This window comes from Penicillium crustosum (assembly GCF_028827405.1).
Source record: "Penicillium crustosum strain IBT 35664 chromosome Unknown utg000002l_segment0_segment0, whole genome shotgun sequence".
Lineage (NCBI taxonomy): Eukaryota > Fungi > Ascomycota > Eurotiomycetes > Eurotiales > Aspergillaceae > Penicillium > Penicillium crustosum.
The window spans coordinates 5,176,214-5,193,521 of record NW_026623123.1 but is presented as its reverse complement, the minus strand read 5'-3'; the positions used below and the strand labels follow the sequence as shown (position 1 = coordinate 5,193,521).

Genomic DNA, 17,308 nt, shown 5'->3' with positions numbered 1-17,308 from the left:
AAATTGAAATCTTCTCAGGCACAGATGCCCCTTCCGGATATAGACCCCCTTTCCCTCCTGCACCATGTGTCTTGCTAGATCTATACACGAGCCATCGTAGTTCCCTTCAAAGTTGATAATGGCTAGAGGAGTAACATTGATGGCTGTATTGATGACTACTGTATTGATGGTCGCTGAGGGAACACGTAAATATAAGGCAGGCGAGGAAGGTGCGGTTTCCCACAAGTATCTGTTGGCTCTAGCAGATAGTAAATAAGGAAGTGTGAACATATAACTTCAAATAAAGTTTTCAGGGACCCGAGCGAGAAATATTAGGTAACAAAGTGAACGAGAAGAGAACAAGTGATTTCTGTTCGTGAGCATATTTATAGGCCACAAACGAGGTCCGAACTCAGTGGGGGCTGAACAAGCCATCAAACATCTTGACAATAACCAACACCAGGTCACTCAACAGACCGAACAAAGGAAAAGGAAAAATGAATGAAGATAGTAATAACAACACTATTGCCGTAGTCCTGACCCCTGGAACACCAAAACCATCATGCACCTGCGGCAGGTCCACGATAGTTCACTTCGTATGTTGTGAAAGGCGAGCCAAAGAATAAAGGCGCCTTTTCACCAGGTCGACGTCTTAATTCTTTTTCCCGTTCTCGAACTCGTCGACTGTGTTCTCTACTCCGGCGTTTCTTTGCCCTTTTCTGCTTTCGCTTTTCTGACATGGTTGAAAATTTGCCAAATATATGGCTTAGCCAGCCCATGATCGTCCCGTTATATTTTCTTTAGGCCGGCTGATCTTCAGTAGAGGGCAGATTGTCAGCCGAGTGATGAATAAGTTCGTGTCACCAGGAGAGTGCCAAGTCTCTGATGACAAAGATATAGGGCTAAGATGTATAGGCGTTGGAAAAAGAGGACTTACTTTGAAGAGTGGACTGCAGTTCCGGGTCGCATAACGATATCTCAATGTCTTGTATGTGAGTTCTGCTCATCCACTTGGGAGAGGATTGAAAGGTGGAAGGTCGCGGAGTCGGGTCTCTAAGCATGTCTGGCGTCCTGGGGCTAACCGATTCGGGTGACCCGCTCAGTCTGACACCCTGAACAGCTGAACAGGGTACCCAGATGGCTATTTTGTATATATTCTTGTTCGTTATATTTGTCTCAGAATAGCTACTTTTCAAAGGCACCAACTGTGATCGCCAAGTGGAACCCCCTGAACCCGAGGAGCGGATTGATCAATGCATTTTGCCTACTGTTACGGCCCCCGGCCCCCAACTCTTATGGCCCCAAAGATCGGCCAATTCATGAATGAAAAACTCAGTGACTGCTGTTGAGTTGTTGGTCCTTTTATAAGATACTGTCTACCACCTAGATCTCCTATTATTCGTTGCTTTCGCCCTTCTCCCTTCAACCTGGCATCCTCCAAGGTTATTTCTCGTGAGACAGATCAAAAGCCCAAAAGGGAAAGGAGATCAAACCAAGTATAGGTGCGTCTGGGCGCCCGGTGTTCCCATAAATCTTTAATCCGCAGGCGTTAACAAGCTACTTGTGTATAGACCACATCCAGCGACCGGTCGAGTACGCCTATACCACACAAGATGGAGCCCACAATCCCCGAGACTCACACCCACAAGTCTCCCTCGAACGGGGCGGATTTTGATATTGAAGACCAGCCCAAGTATCCCCAAAAACGAATCCTCAAAACCAACAAAAGCTACAGGGATGAGTGGAGATATGGTTCCAAGGTACGCGTGGTGAAGTATTACGCCGTGCATGTCTGTATAGGCATAGTGGTTGGCGGTATCATTGGTGTGATAGTGGGTCTATGTCTTCGGTATGCAGGTAAATAGTCCTACTGGCAGGGATATATCAGAGATTTTATTTTCGTTCGAGGATGTCATGGACAATAGATATAGTCCGTGGCTCATTGAATCTAACAAGATATATATGCAATGCGAGGAAATGCTCATGCAGCATTCAAATTCATAACTCTGATCTTCGTAATCATCATAACCATGCAAGAACAGACGCAAAGGGGAAAGAAAGCAGAACGGGTATACGATGCATGTCATGCGTATCATATGTGCGTGAGAGATTGAAAAGCAAAAACGCCAATGCATCCTTACCTATGCACCTCCCTGACGAATTCAACATGGGAACCAGGGAACAGTCCCGTTCGACCAGCATAGCATCCCCAGAACCAATCATCGTTTATATTCTCCGATTCGGTAATATGTGCACCGCGCGGGAAAACAAGCTCGTCTTGGACTTCTTCTTCCGGGTACCATGACCAGAGGGCGTGGACGATAAGCCCGACGCCACCATCAGGAGGGAATCGGTGGAAGGGCGGGATAATGGGAGTCGCGGTGGAGCTGGAAAGGGGTGGGTTTGAGGGGTCAGAAGCAGAGACGGTACTTCCGGTGGCACTGTTCGTAAGGGCAGGCCCGGCGCGCAGACGGGATGCTTTCTTACGGCGCTCGGGACCGTCCTTCCAACTCCAGTCACCGGTTCCTAACTCCGGGGATGCAACGGGGCCGCCGGTTGCTGGGGAGGAAGTTGGTGATTGTAATTGTGATTGCGCTACGTGCTCGTCTTTCAGGGCGCGACCACCCACAAGATCGCGGACAATGACGCGGCGCTGGCCTTCTTCGTGGTCTTCGAAGCCGACTACTATCATGCGGTGACCGGCGAGGCAGCGCCGCCAGCCGTTGTGTCCATTTTCTTTGGTGATTTTGCCTGTTGCCACGAGTTTGAGGTAGCAATTTGTACAGACGTCGTAGTCACCGTTATTGCATTCCAGGCAATGGTAGCGGGTAGTTGAGGCTGGGATTGGGTAGGTGCAGATATCGCAGTTTGTTGAGAATGAGAGAATTTTGAAGCTCTCGATCTCGGACGGCGTGGGGAGGGTATTTGATTCAGCTGGCGGTGGTGTGGTGGACGATGTTGATGGAGGTGGACTATGGGTAATGCGCCGGATGGGTAACAGGGAGTGGGTGCAGCATCTTCCTTGGTTGACGCAGGAGTTACAGAAACCCCAGTCTCCCTCGTTGCACTGGCTGCATTTCCAAAAACAATCGTTGGCCGACGATTGACACGCATCACAGAAGAGACCGCTTTGTAACCGGCGGGCTGGGTTGTCACTGGTCATTTGTCTTTCTCCGCTCATCGTTCGATGGGCAGTCTCGGAGGGCCGTTGGTATTTGGACCACATCAAGACATGACGAGTGTCATTAATTTGTACAGGGCGTCGAGTAGACGATGATACGATTCGTTGAAAGGTCGTCTGTGCGGATGCACCAAATCCGCTCCATCGGTGACAGCCACGTCCCGAGCGGTAGCATCGTAGACACAGGTGGAAGTTTCCTTCCTTACAACTTGTGCATTTCTTGTGTAGATTATATTGGATGTTGTCCTTTCCGCAGCGATCACAGGAGATGGACGGCTCGGGGAATTTTACTGTGGGAGATGCAGAAACATTGGATCGGGACGAAGATGGTCTTGTCCGTCTGTCTGACCGGATTGGAACAAGCGGCGAAGATAATGACGGAAGGCTGTGGTCCGTGTGAGGCAAATGGCGGGACGAATTTGAGGGCGCAGCGCCAGAAGTGGGGGAGTTCGTGGCTGATTGACCCGTGGCCTGTCTAGAGGAGCTTCGTTCTCGTCCTCCGGCCCCCACACGCTAGAGATATTCTGTTCTGACTCTGTAGCACGTCGCGGCCTGGCTGATGCCGATTCTGATCGCAAGCGCCCAGTCTGAGAGACGTGGCGATCTGCAGTTATATCACTCGAGGATCGGGCAGCAGGCCGTATGGCCTCGTCTGATGCGGACGCCTGATTTGTTCGAACGGGCGAGGTTCTTCGGCGCCCACCCGCTTGTTCCGAGCTGCGCCTTTGGTGACCCGCGGTGCTCGGCCGCGTAGGAGCCGAATCAAATAGATGCGGTCTCGAAACTGGTGGTCGTCTGACATTGTGTTCCCGGGTAGCTGCCGTTGGGTCTGCAGTCCTGTGGGCGGACTCGGAACTGGCATGTGTTCGCGTAGCTCCGTTAGCCTCTTGCCGCTGTTCTCGTCCTTGTTCTTGTCGCTGATGAGACTGTGATCTATGCATATGCCTCCGGCGGTAGGCATCCGCGATGCGTTCACTGAGTTCCTCTTCTTGCCTAGGCCCAAGATTATCGAGATTGATGTTATCCAATAATCCGTCCTCGAGAATTTGCCGCAAGATCTCTTCCTCCATAGTCTCCGCATCAGATGACAAGCTCAGTAATGACCGCAGACTGGATTGATGCTCGACCCGTCGCGTGCGGTCCGAATCATCTGGCCGTAATGTACGGTGCTGCCGCGATGGATCGTCATCCCTCCGACGCCTTGACCGGCTGTCCTCCGCAAGTCTCTCGGTATTGGTGCTCCTTTCGCGCGTCCGTGAAGATTGGCCCGCCCTTCGGGTCTCGCGTCTAGCTTGTGCCCGGCTTTCGCGTAGACTTAGCTCGCGTACCTCCTCTAGAATGCGTCTATCGTCCTCGCCATCCTCCTCCGTACTTTCCCCGCCCGAAGGAAGTGCTGGGAAGACTGACTCCCCGTGTGTGTACCTAGTGGCAATTTCTGCCTTTTCATCTGTCGCTCTGGCTCGATCTGGGTGTGCGGTCAGGACCATGTCCAGCAGGGTCGTCACGGTGGCATTTGGGCGGGTGTCGCGCACTTCCGCGCGACAGGATGGGCAGGTAAATCGGGCCGAGGCGCGGGAGCGACGTGCCCCTTGTGCGGAGAACCATTCTTTCACGCAGGATCCGCAGAAAGTGTGGAGGCAGTCGAGGAGAGTGAGGGGCTGGTAGAGGAGCTCGGTACAAATCTGGGGCAAAAGAGCGGTGTTAGAAACGTAAGGGGTGGAATGGGACAAGCACATACTGAGCATACCAGCTCTTTCTCAAGGTCCGCCAATCCGGAACTTTGAACTTGAGACATGAGCAGCCCTGGAGGTTTTGGAGAAGTTCCCGCAAGTAAACAGAGAGAGTGAAGACCACGGATCGTTAATGTGGGAGAAGTTGGCTCCACCAATGGGCCCCGGGGTGATCTCCCGCTTACTGGGCTTCACCTTCACTTCCACTTTCAACACTTCAAATTCAACTTCAACTTCGCCTCTTTCGGGCTTGAAATCTGGACTGCGTGAAAAAATTTTTGTCTCGCACCACTTTCGCAGAGTGGTTTTCGATACCGGGGAGATTTCTGCGCCCCCAATGAAACTTGATGAAAAGCGTTGAACGTAGGTGGGAAGATGAAGATGGAAGATGATAGATGGTTTGCATCATTAGATCTTCTTTGGAAGGCTGCTAGCCTTAGGCGGAAAATGGGCTCAGCTGAGGTTTCAATTGGATACATATATCTAAACACGATCACCGCGCAATCTCTTTGAAGATTCCCAGTTTGAATTTCAAGTCGAAATAATATATCATAGCCTAAGTAGAGTTACCAGAATGAGAGAATATCAGTAAGCACATCACCTTGCTGCATAAAAATAGCTATAAGTAGACCACCAGCAAGGACACTGAGATTCCTCGGTATCTAGTCTCGAACATCAAGTTTCAAGGTATGATCACTCGGCTGCGAGATCTCACATAAAAGGAAGTCCATACGGCAGGGTATATGCCAGACAAAGGCATTGTGTCAAAGAAGCCTAGTCAAAATAAATCTCTATGCCATTTCTTTCCCGCACACAAAAGATCAAGTGGTCAACGGAATGATATTCAAATCACCCGCCACCGGTGACTTCAAACCGACAAGCATGTTCTAAACCAGACTATAGGGATCTGTCCGAATTTTCGCCATCTCCCCGAAAAGAAAACCTATTCGCCGACGCAGTGGCGGCAAAGATGCAGGACACGTCCCTCAACGCCATGGAAGCACAACACGCACGGTCCATGGGCAGAGATAGAGGTACTTTCCAGTGACAACGCAATACAAGTCCGAGCACCGGTCCCTTAGCAGACCAGACCGGCCGAGAAGAAAAGGTTTCAGTCGAGTTTTGGTATAGTCCTTGCCCGCCACCTAAGGTGGGATGGTGGAGGGATGATGATCCAGAAGAAAAAAGAGGCAGATAAAGAGAAAAGTTTTTTTAGACCTCGCCTCTCCTGTGGCGGACTTTAGGAGCAGTTTCCATCATTCCTATGGGTTGATCTGGCTATCACAGGTAGCGGTGAGGGGGTGGCTGCGAGAAAACGAAGAATTGACTTTGAAATGCCATTTCCACGGAGTCTGAGCACAATGTTGTGTGGCCGGAACGTCGGAACTAGGCAACCTGCCATTATGAGCATCGTGTGAGTGAAGGGCGGAACTTTGTGTTTCTCTGTATCTCTTGTGTTTCGGTGTGCATACAACATCGCGTGGGAAATAGGCGCTGATGCTGTCTTTCCTCACGGATCTCCCGGTGCGAGATGCATGTTGTGATCATCTGCGTGAGCATGACAATCGAAATGTGGGGAAGGTCTGTGTTAAGGGAGCCCGGCTTGTAGGACCCGGTCACTGGCTTCCGCTGTGGCTTGAGGATATGAAAGAGTATAGCTCGGGGGACCTTGGATGACAGGAACAACAGGGGATCTATTCGTCAGCTACTGTTATCAGTTGAGAGGGGCTTGGTTTTCTGTTCTTGTCTCATGATACTATGTGCATTGTCAGCTGTTTGCTGCCTGGGAAGACACAAAACACACCTCGGAGGACTAACAGATGTGGTGATAATGTCGCTCGGACAGTGTGAGGTGGCAGATGCACCCCGCAATTGAGGGGCGCAGGGTTACAAGCCAAAGTACTCATCCTCCTCTCCGCAGATAGGGATATCCAATGAATCCGAGAACATTGTTTACTTTGTGTCTTTGTGTTCAGGATCCTGCAATATGCCAAAGTACTAAGTTTTCAGTTTAGTTTGGAGAGTGGTGGGCTTACGACTCTATCCTACCTAGGCAGATATACGAACTTGATAATCCCAAAAAAAATGAGCACACAGTGAGGTCGATAGATATGTTAGAATGGGTGTTTTTTTTATATCTTTTTTTGGATATTTGTTATCCCTTTAGAGGGATGGAAATAATTGGCGTATAAAATTGCCATACATAATCTTTGATAGCAAAGGAGTAAATGATCACCATAGCAGCGATCATTATTACTCACCCCAGACCCTCAACCCCACAGAAGAGGGACGAGCTCAAGGATCCTGTTGCCCCGCGTCCTTATCTCTGGCATCCAAACATTCGAACATTCAATATATCTCAATACCCGGATAACGAGGGCCGAGCTCCCGAATTCCAGGGCTTTAGGGGCGTCAATCCTCGTATCAAAAATGGGCGTTCTATAACGCTGACAATGGAAAACGCCTCTCCCGCTAGGCGTGGCATGATAACGGGCCAAAAGCAACCAATCCTCTAGCTCGGGCGTATTATGGCGGTTCTAGATAGCCGAGTGCCATTTTTCCTATTTGTGGCTTGATTTTTAGGTAATCTATCACCCGTCGATACGTCCAGCTACCAATGTTGCCATTTATAGTGGCGATAGAAATAGTGGAGTCACAATAAAGAACGACAACTTAGCCGAGAGCAATGTCAATTGAAGATTTCCGCGGAAGATACCATTAACCTCTCAAATCCTAATTTGTTAGATGAATTGACAATTAACCCCGGTGTCTGCAACTAGTAAATGTGGAGATAAACCCCCGCGACTTCGGGGTACACCTGCAAGTTGCACATCATTTTCCCCAGAGTAAACAAAAACTATACTATCAATGGAGGCTTGCAAGCGTAAAGTGTAAAAAAAGTCAACATGAAACCCCTGGTAAACCCACATCCAACAGCCCAGAACAACAACCATGCACTGACCCCGTCCGTCATGCATAGCAAATTGTCAGTTCGCCGCACTAATGTAGCGCCTTATGCACGGCCGCGCAGGCTAATCAAGCTATCCAAGCCCCACTATCACCGCACCATCGAGTCGTAGCTCCGGGATCGCGCGCACTGACTACCGCGCCTCCGTTCTGGCCGGTGGTCGAACTTTAGTGGGGGGGCGCTGCTTTGGCGCCCTTTCTCGCAATGCTATGCATAAGCGTGGGGCCCAAGGTATATACATATTTACTTCAAGTAAGGCTACTAGTTTCTTAGTGGTATCAGTGGATTTCTGAAGTATAAAATAAGTATACTTTTATTATAGTGCTACTATTATATGCACGACTAACGTTCAAAGGCCCGTGCTAGCCCTCGACTTAGAAACGTATCATGTATACCACCTAGGCGATGTATACCCAATCGACTAAAGCGGCTGTCCCTGATCGCCTACCCATCTTGTTAATGGTTGATTTGATGCCAAGAGGTGTAGGGTGGTGCCACTTCCTCAACATTTTTTTTCCTTTCAGATACAACAACGTCCGGGATACAGATGCCCCTTGGGGACGTGTGTGGTCGTCAGGGATGTTAGAAGGTCAGGTGGTGCTCTGTGCAGTGCATTGCAGAAGAGACGCGCCTAGGATTTACGTGACGTGCAACATTGCATAGTCAGCCCATATGCGCTGCTTGCGTGCGATTTTCTTATTCTTGAGCTATCAGTAGGTGTTGTCCAATCATCGTCCAATTCTCTATCTTGTGCCATAAATTTGAATTTCCCGGCGTAGAAACGGGTTGAAACGCCTACGCTGTGCGACACGCGATGAATTGGAATAGTTGGCTGATCACAACGTTCCAATTGTCATGTTAAGGTCAAATCGGAAGCTTAGATACAAATCTTCCATCGGGTGTATGCTTAGACAAGGAGGGTATCCGGACAGATTCTATTTCTACAACCAACAGCGAACTGCCATATCTCATTGGCAGATCCAGACCTGGTCATTGCTAACCCGACGCTAATCCTGGGGTATAGCTCGCGGGGTAAGAAACCTTGGGGAAACAGAACGCAATTCAGCATCGCCCCGATATCTGGGGTCCGCATCAACTCCGAGTTTGCAAAATATGCACCGTGAACGCAAGAGCTGACGCCAGCTGTATCCACGCGGGGTAGCTAGAGCTCTCTAGGAAACGCGCTGCCCCTCTCTCATTTCACTGCCCTAGTTTCGTTAATGCATGCTATTCACGCTTCATGTCCTTTTGGTGGTTCTTGGCAAGCACCGACTACAGCCTGGACAGGCCGCTGCCCAAAGCGGCCGCGTGTTGTATCACCAAGGTGAAGCAGGGGAAGCTTATCCTTAGTAGTATCGGATTGAATTGCGCGAGATGAGTCTCGGAACTCTGCGGCCGATGGAGAGCCCGGTCGATGGCCCAAGAGTCTGAGTTCAGCCACGCTAACGCCCTCGGGGCGAGTTGCAGTTTGGAATTGTCGCCAGCGAGATGAGGCGGATCTCAAGGAGCACATCACTCCGGTGGAAATGTGTCAATTTGTCAAGAGCCAAATTGTAAATTGCAAATTGAAAGATGAGATCGTATCTGGGCGATCATTTCGTGAGTAGATTAGCAATGGGCTCTCAAGCTCTCAATCGGTGAGCAAGTAAGATCCTAAGGCTGAACTCTGTGATCTCAAGGTTCACATATGAACACTGTATACTTCTGATAGGTTCTGACCTGACCGCTTCGACGCTTCGACCCTATAACACTTTCTATTATTTAAAGGGTATACCTATACCCTAATTCGGGTTTCCCGTGAACCGGACAACCGATGGAGGGGTTCTCTTAAATTTCGGCATCAAATTAAAAAAAAGAATAGAAAAAGCAAAAATACAAACCAAAATAAAAATAAAAAAACGAAAAAAGCGCACGGAAGTTTCCAGGGTCTTGGCAAGAAGGGGCTAAACAGACGTTATCGCCCTGCAGCTCGGAATGTTGCGACCTTGCCGCTCACCGAGACGTTCATATTGGCAATTTGAGGATCCCATCAGAACTGTATCGGGTCCGCCCGTAGGCTAGACTACCCATATCCAGTCCGTGGATACTCAAGAGTTTTGCGGGACCTCCAGATATTCTGAAAATGAGGGGTTAGAAATCTGGAGATCAAACCACATAGCCCTGTGCAGATCGGAAGAGTTCGAGACTCTCTCGAACGGTTGCGAGTCGAGACCCTGGACAAGTACCCACCATGCGACATGGGTTCAGGGTTGGACCAATCTTATTGCATTTTCGAGGAGATCCTTAGCTATAACGCCATGTGAAAGCCACCTGTTTTGTTGGGATGTTTCAATGAATAGAGTGGCAAAAAAGGAAAACTCTGCGCCGCTAACAAAGGGTTGGTGGTCCGGGCGTGGGCGTCTATACTACGTACACAGCTCGGGAAGGCTTGGAAATAATTAAGTGATTGAGTAATTGAAAAAAAAAAAAGATAACATTAGAATAATTATAACAATCACTTGTATGACCGTTGACTAGTGAGACATGGAGATGAGAGTCGTGGGGGCAGAAGGGATGGTGAAACACGGACATTGACCTCACTACATTATGTACGAGAGAGTTTCATGGCTATCGACTCTATGATCAATGCAATCTCTACCAAGCTTAGCATACTACTTGAACCTTTCAACCACGTATGAATAGATGAATAGATTAGAAGAATGTCAGAAGAATATACACTCCATATTAAAAATAAATGAATGTGTACCCCAAAAAATCAATGATATGCTGCACGAGCGACCGGGGGGTCCAGACCTCCCGCCAAGCGGACGAAAACCAAGGCATCGGGGACTATCAACTGCACCTTGACATCATGGACTATCTGCGTGGAATTACCACAACCCCTATTTAAATGTATACCTGATTTTTTAAGATATCGTGATTTCGGATCTGAATTCGGACATTGGTATTTCTTCTGGAAACATTTCGTGATCGATTCCGTGATTTCGTCAATTATAGTGATTACAGTGATTACACTAATCCGATGGAAAATACCCAAACCTGACTAAATCTCAGACCCATATATTTTCTTCATATCTCCATATCTCCAGACTCCATTCTCCATTTTCTACCAGCTTTTTGCGGCACCCTCGGTGGAGCCCTGGAGGTGCATGTTATCGTAGATCCACCAGATTTCCGGAGTACAGCACAAGTGTACTTACAATGAGACTATCTTCAACTGCACCATGCACGTCACAGTGGGATTCCATACATAAGCTGCCTACAATTGAAATTTCTTGTTCTTTTGATATCTACGTAGTTGGACCATGGCTGTGTAGCTGTGTAGCGGGAGAGGGAACCCGCTGTTGTTCCACCGCAGATAACAGGTTCCCGAGGTCAATTTCTACATGTAGACAAACTTGATTCGAGACCCAGGGTTCTTGGAACTGTCAGAAAATCTTGATAATAGCGTATGATTTCGTATCCATTCTAGATGGATTGTTCCTTTTTTCCCCCTTCCTCTGTCTCTAGTCATTTCTCTGTCTAGCCTTTACAATTGTAGTCCGACCGGAGAGTAGGACAACGCCAGAGTAACTTCAAACTCTTGGCAACTAACCCCCACGATTTCCAAATTCACATTGCTGGAACACGGTGTAGTTGAGGTGCACCGAAGGGGAGGGATGAGTGGATATTACGCTTCTAGCACTTGCATGGCGCAATGTATCCCTAGTTACCTGTGCGCGCCAAAAAAAAAAAAAGTTGACTTTCTATCTGCCACAGGCTAGGAGAATCTGGGACAAACCGGTTTTGGCTGGGTCGATCCATAAATCTCGGCCAATCTTTGGACCACGGGGCTTCGATAGTAGTTGATAAGGGAAGATCGGTACCACACAATGTCAATGACAACGGAAAAGGTCAATGATGAGAGGGACATATGTTTTGAGGATTGATTTTGATGTTCTGGGGATAAGTGATACAAAATGATATGCGTCAGGTCAAAAAAAAGGAAAAAAAAAACAGGGAACACAGGTTGAAGCAAAGTTAGTGTACATGGACCTCTTAGCGCCTGTGGGCTGATGGAGGCCTGTAGTCCGCTAATTGTGACACTAGGGGGAACGACCAGTGCATTATAGTGAGCTCGCAATTGTGTAGGATCGTCGTGCTCGTGCGAATAGACCACATGTCGGAGAATTTGAATACATCAATGGGCGAGGCGGAAATAGGATATCCATGGATGGTGAGATATCAATCTAGGATGTCCACGGAGATATTTGATAGATGTATAAACTGCAAACAGACAATTGACAATGGGATGTAGAAATGTAGAAATATAGAAATAAAGGAAGTAATAGAATCTAGTAAAAAGAAATACATAAAAAAAAAGGAAAAAAAAGGAGAAAAAACCAATCCCCCCACCTATACGGGACGCATTGACCGTAGTATCGAAGCGGAGTCTATGCAAAGCAGACGCACCTGGTAAATTTTATGGATGATTTTTTTATCTTTATTTATCTTTTGTTCCACTTTTTTGATTTAATCATTTTTACCATTTTATTACTATTTTATTATCATTTAATGATTTGATCATTTCCAGTTTCTCTCAAAAAGCTATAATACCGGATTTTGATCTCTTTCTCTGATGAATATTTTCTTTACGGCTTATCTTCTTCTTTCCGGTTATAGCGGAAATGGCTGCTTGATATTTGCCACTATAACTTCCAAGGTTATCTAGTACTTCCAAGGTACCTTTATATCACCTCTCTCCCTCCATCGCGGCTGTGCCGGGAGCTTGCCAATTCCTTTTTTTTTCCTTGTCTTTTTTTTTATATGTACATCTTGTCCCTTCTCTGTACTTTTTTTTTATTAAACATTTCCTTCTCCTTTTGGCTAATACCTCGCCACTCGATGTTCATACTTCAAGGTATTGATAAGCTCTTGTCTCCTTCAACCTTGGAAACCCCCATTCCCCAAAAGTTATCTCTCTTCTCTTTTCCGTGTTACCTGTGAAACCTTGACTTTTTTCCACTGGCACCTTCCTCAAGTGTCACCCCATTCCCCTTTGGCCCTGATGAAATGGCATGTCTTTCCTCGCCTCTTGCCACTTGATCTTCTCGTTGCCACAATCCCGAATTCAATGAAGCCTTAACTGACGGAACTACTTTCAGGCACTTTATTGTGATTGAAACATTGAACACTCTTCGACTCTTTGCTATCCTTTCCTCCCCTTCTTGTGTTGAGATACACAAGTCGGCCGGATGCCATACACTGCGCCGTTCAAGACGTTGCTCTCCGCACAGCACATTGAATACTCCCGACCAACCGACGAGCCTTGTGAGCGGCCCGGTTTGGCTCGCTCCTCGTCGGAACGGGTTCAGAATTCCCGTTCATATTCCTCTACCTCATACACTCGGCGTCATCGGAGGAGTCCTTCGAACACCAAATCGACAGTGCATTCCGCTCCAGAATCACCGGCCCGGGCCCACCCCTCTATCGATCCACATGCCAGTCTCCGTCAGTCCCCGCCGCCGATAAGCAATGCTATCATCCCTCCCGGGGCGGTAATCTCGCCTCCTGAGTCCGGACCGAACTCAAGTGATGAAGAATCGCCGCACCGGAGTGAGGGTGTCAAGTTTGACGAGCTGGAGGCGGCTGTTCGATCAATCAGACTGAGGAGGGAGAGCTCACCGGAAAGAATGCATCCATCAGACCACCCAGAAAAACCAACACTGGCTCAACCCTCATCGAATGTGCCATCAACCACTGACACAAAGCCCACTCGACCCAAGCTCCCCCACCTGCCATTGTCGAAAGAAGCTCGCAAGATCAGTCACTCTCGATCATCGACTGAAACCGCCATCGATCTGGCTCGGGAAGAGGCGGTGACTAGCTCGCCCGACGAGAGTGACGTGGAGATGTCGCGCAAGCCCCCAATGGTCCGTAAGAAGTCAGGTGAGCTTGTTCGGCCTGCTCTCCGCCCTTCTTCGTCACGGCGACGACCATCTAGCATGCCTGGTACTCCGGTCTATTCTAAGGCCGTGCACTTCGACTCCCACCTGGAGCACATCCGTCACTTCCTCCAGCTGGACCGGCCATTGGCTGTCAGCACAGAAACATCCCCAGTTGAAAACCACGACACCAAGGACGAGTTTCCCTTCAGCTCCGCTGACTCGCGTGACCCGTCGTGGGAATGGGAGATCAAGCTTCCCAATTGGCCGAAGGATACATCGTCGCGTGCCACTCGTCCGGTCCGCCTTGAGCGGTTGTTCTTGTCGGCTGATAAGAGCACTTTGATTGGCACTGTGGCTGTGGCAAACATTGCTTTCCACAAGAATGTGACCGCTCGTTTTACACTGGACTACTGGAGAACTACTTCGGAGGTTGCAGCGACATACTGCCATGATGTTCGCCGCCACCAAGCTGCCGATGGCTTCGATCGCTTTTCGTTTGACCTCAAGCTGAATGATCAGGCCAATCTGGAGACCAAGACCATGTTCATGTGCATCCGCTATAACGTGGAGGGACAGGAATATTGGGATAATAATGATTCAGTGAACTATCAGGTTGATTTCCACAAAGTCCCCAAAACCCCCACGAGCAAGCCTGCAAATGGCGGATCGCGCCCTGCTCTTCCTCGCAGCCGATCCTTCACCAGCTCCCATAGCATTCGACCGCAATCTATGCCGCCCAACTATGATTTCCCCGACCTCGGCGACAAGGCGTCATTCACGAACCCTTTCAATGGTGCAAACGGTGCGCCTTTGGCTCGCACGTCCTCGGATGAGATCGATACGGTTGCGCCGCCCAAACGCCGTGAAAACTCCAACCGCCAGGCATTTGGAAACCGGTACGACTTCGGAGCGTCGCTCTCCGCTGCTATGCGGTCAAAGGCGCCTCTAGATCGCACCGCTCTGACTGCCCGTGCGAAATCTGGGGAGACGGTTGTGCCGGATACCGCCAAACCGACCAAGAAAACCCCCAGTTTTGAGCAGGGCCCTGGTTCTGCAGTGAGCGATAATTTCCGCACCGGAAGTCGTGTGGGAGATCTAAAACCTTCCTCTTTGGTATCTAGCAAGCCACAGCTCGAGTCTTCCGTGTACCGGGAGTTGGTCGATAAGTACTGCTTTGTAAGTTTTACGAAAGCAAATCATGCCATGACATTCAGCTGACCTGTTATAGTACGGGTCTCCGCAAGGATCGAACCTGAAGGCACACCCATCGGTCTCGAGCGGCCGTGAAGGCGAAGCCCCAAAGCATGTCTCTGCCCCAGCTTGTCCTTCGCCGCCGTTGTCTCCTCGGTCCCCTGCTCCTCTCGCTGCTCCTGTGGCCGAAGCGCCGCGTGCTTCTGTTAGCCCGCACGCCTCTCCATTACCCTCGACCTCCCCCTGTCTTTTCGCTATTCTTTCCACGGCGGTTTCATGAATGACCCTCACTCCCCAACAGTTATTAGAGGGTGAGTAACATGGACTGTTCTATGACAGCGTCCAAACTGGCTATGATCCTTCCAGTCGACCTTTTGAAACATACCGTTGACGGATTTCATGAAGGGGATTCGGTAATCCTCGCATGGAACTGGACAGATCCATTGGCCCAATTTCGACCCCTTTCATCCCACAACCTATCAGCGCACTGTGATGGAGGGGGGTTTGTTTTGTTTTGTTTTGTTTTTTTCCTTTTGACTTCCTCTCGACATTACCTGCTTTATCCATGAGTGGTTTCGACCAGCAGCACATGTGAGCGATTGTCCCTGCGATGCATAATAAACCGCGGATGTTTCGTTGAACTATTCGCTGTCCGGCTCGTTTCCACCAGTCGTCGTCCCAATTATCGACGCAACCGTCTCAGCTTTTGTCTGGCGCGGTTATTCTCACGATTTCTTTGTTTACCTCTGCATGCCGCTTCGGCCATGCATGATGACGCTACGATTTCTTTTCCGAGGCACTTTTCAATTCTTTGCTGTTCCTTCCTGGATGGCCCTTCATTTTCAACGCAAAAAGTTTTTAGTATGCCCGCCTCCGCCCTTGATCTCGCACTTTATGCTTTTTTTTTTTTTTTTTTTGTCTTTGTTTTTCTTTTTCTCTTTTTTTTTCTATTGCATGGTGTTTTGGCGTTTTCTCTTTCCTGCTTGTTATTACTGTTTCAGTTCCACAAAACGGTCTACCTTTCTGGTTGGACGCAGACAGGGGACGCGGAGATGTAAGGATGCGAAGATAGCGATACATGACTGCGTCTTATATAGGCAACTCGACGGCTTTGAAATGACACGAGGCATGATGAACGCGATCGACTGGATCTTTCTTTTACACCTATAGCCTGTTAGAATAGCTTCTAGTTGAAAACCTAAAGAGTGGATAATATGAAGCTCACATTCATTCGAGTGGTGGAGTCCTGGGGTATACTTCCCGATTAGGCTAGCGTCACTCTATCTTATCGCCACGTGATCAGTATCATTGTTGCTCGACGCAGGAAACTGCGGGTTCGCCGATGCCTGATAGACGCGCTGGAAACCGACCCTTCATAACGCCCTTTTTCTTTCCCCGCCGCCCGCCAATCACCGCCGCATTGCAGAATGATGGATAAATATCTCGCTTACCTAAAATACCTACTTCCCGGATCACGCGTAATCGGCTTTCCTATTTAAACTGCCTTCCCCCTCCATTTAGTTATTTTCCTATTTTTCCCCTCTGTTATCCTCAACGCCGACCATCAAAACGCGCGTTTTTCATCGTTTTATCGACAACACAGACGTCGATCTATCTACATTTTTAAATCTTTCAATTCTTCATATTTGAAACCATGTCTGGACGTAAGTATTAATATCTTTCCACGTGTTGTTATCACTATATACCCCATCGTCTATTTGTTGTCAGCGCAAAGTTCCCAAAATAAGAACTGGTGATGACCCTGTCGACACGTGACTTGTGCCTCAGGCGCAACATGCACCCCACCTTTCCTAATCAGGAAAGGCCGTTCATCTTTACGCATCTTAACACAACCTCCTACTACCCTCAACTCCCCATACTCCCCTCCTCTTCATACCGTTTTATAGTATACCATACAATACTACCTCGCACAATTCCTTGAACAAAAGCTAACAATCTAAACAGGCGGCAAAGGTGGAAAGGGTCTCGGCAAAGGCGGTGCCAAGCGCCACCGCAAGATCTTGCGCGACAACATTCAGGGAATCACCAAGCCCGCTATCCGCCGTCTCGCCCGTCGTGGCGGTGTTAAGCGTATCTCCGCTATGATCTACGAGGAGACCCGCGGTGTGCTCAAGTCCTTCCTTGAGTCCGTCATCCGTGACGCTGTCACCTACACTGAGCACGCTAAGCGTAAGACCGTCACTTCCCTCGACGTCGTCTACGCCCTCAAGCGCCAGGGCCGTACCCTCTACGGTTTCGGTGGTTAGATTTGTCTTGCGACTTTCATCGTCTTAACCGACTTTGCCACTCTGTGTGTGAGGCGGCGGTCGGA

At 48.9% G+C, this 17,308-nt stretch overlaps 7 protein-coding genes across 7 annotated transcripts; 3 read left to right on the top strand and 4 right to left on the bottom strand.

The window, feature by feature from the left end:
• Window positions 1-539: 539 nt before the first annotated feature.
• N7487_005474 (uncharacterized protein) lies at window positions 540-719 on the bottom strand (the record flags this gene model as incomplete). Its single annotated transcript, XM_056873221.1, has 1 exon — window positions 540-719. One exon carries the CDS (start codon window positions 717-719, stop codon window positions 540-542), a length of 180 nt encoding a protein of 59 aa, XP_056730941.1.
• Window positions 720-1,592: 873 nt separating this feature from the next.
• N7487_005473 (uncharacterized protein) lies at window positions 1,593-1,844 on the top strand (the record flags this gene model as incomplete). Its single annotated transcript, XM_056873220.1, has 1 exon — window positions 1,593-1,844. The coding sequence occupies one exon, from the start codon at window positions 1,593-1,595 to the stop codon at window positions 1,842-1,844; it is 252 nt and encodes an 83-aa protein (XP_056730940.1).
• Window positions 1,845-2,116: 272 nt separating this feature from the next.
• On the bottom strand, window positions 2,117-3,205 carry N7487_005472 (SH3 domain protein; the record flags this gene model as incomplete). The annotated part of the gene is made up of 1 exon (XM_056873219.1): window positions 2,117-3,205. The coding sequence occupies one exon, from the start codon at window positions 3,203-3,205 to the stop codon at window positions 2,117-2,119; it is 1,089 nt and encodes a 362-aa protein (XP_056730939.1).
• Window positions 3,206-3,447: 242 nt separating this feature from the next.
• Window positions 3,448-4,955, bottom strand: N7487_005471 (uncharacterized protein; the record flags this gene model as incomplete). Its single annotated transcript, XM_056873218.1, has 2 exons — window positions 3,448-4,842; window positions 4,899-4,955. The coding sequence occupies 2 exons, from the start codon at window positions 4,953-4,955 to the stop codon at window positions 3,448-3,450; spliced, it is 1,452 nt and encodes a 483-aa protein (XP_056730938.1).
• Window positions 4,956-9,089: 4,134 nt separating this feature from the next.
• On the bottom strand, window positions 9,090-9,371 carry N7487_005470 (uncharacterized protein; the record flags this gene model as incomplete). The annotated part of the gene is made up of 1 exon (XM_056873217.1): window positions 9,090-9,371. The coding sequence occupies one exon, from the start codon at window positions 9,369-9,371 to the stop codon at window positions 9,090-9,092; it is 282 nt and encodes a 93-aa protein (XP_056730937.1).
• A 3,721-nt stretch (window positions 9,372-13,092) lies between these two features.
• On the top strand, window positions 13,093-15,256 carry N7487_005469 (protein phosphatase regulator GAC1; the record flags this gene model as incomplete). Its single annotated transcript, XM_056873216.1, has 2 exons — window positions 13,093-14,961; window positions 15,014-15,256. 2 exons carry the CDS (start codon window positions 13,093-13,095, stop codon window positions 15,254-15,256), a joined length of 2,112 nt encoding a protein of 703 aa, XP_056730936.1.
• Window positions 15,257-16,605: 1,349 nt separating this feature from the next.
• On the top strand, window positions 16,606-17,271 carry N7487_005468 (histone H4). The gene is made up of 2 exons (XM_056873215.1): window positions 16,606-16,640; window positions 16,942-17,271. Exons 1-2 carry the CDS (start codon window positions 16,631-16,633, stop codon window positions 17,241-17,243), a joined length of 312 nt encoding a protein of 103 aa, XP_056730935.1. The 5' UTR covers window positions 16,606-16,630; the 3' UTR covers window positions 17,244-17,271.
• Window positions 17,272-17,308: the final 37 nt, after the last annotated feature.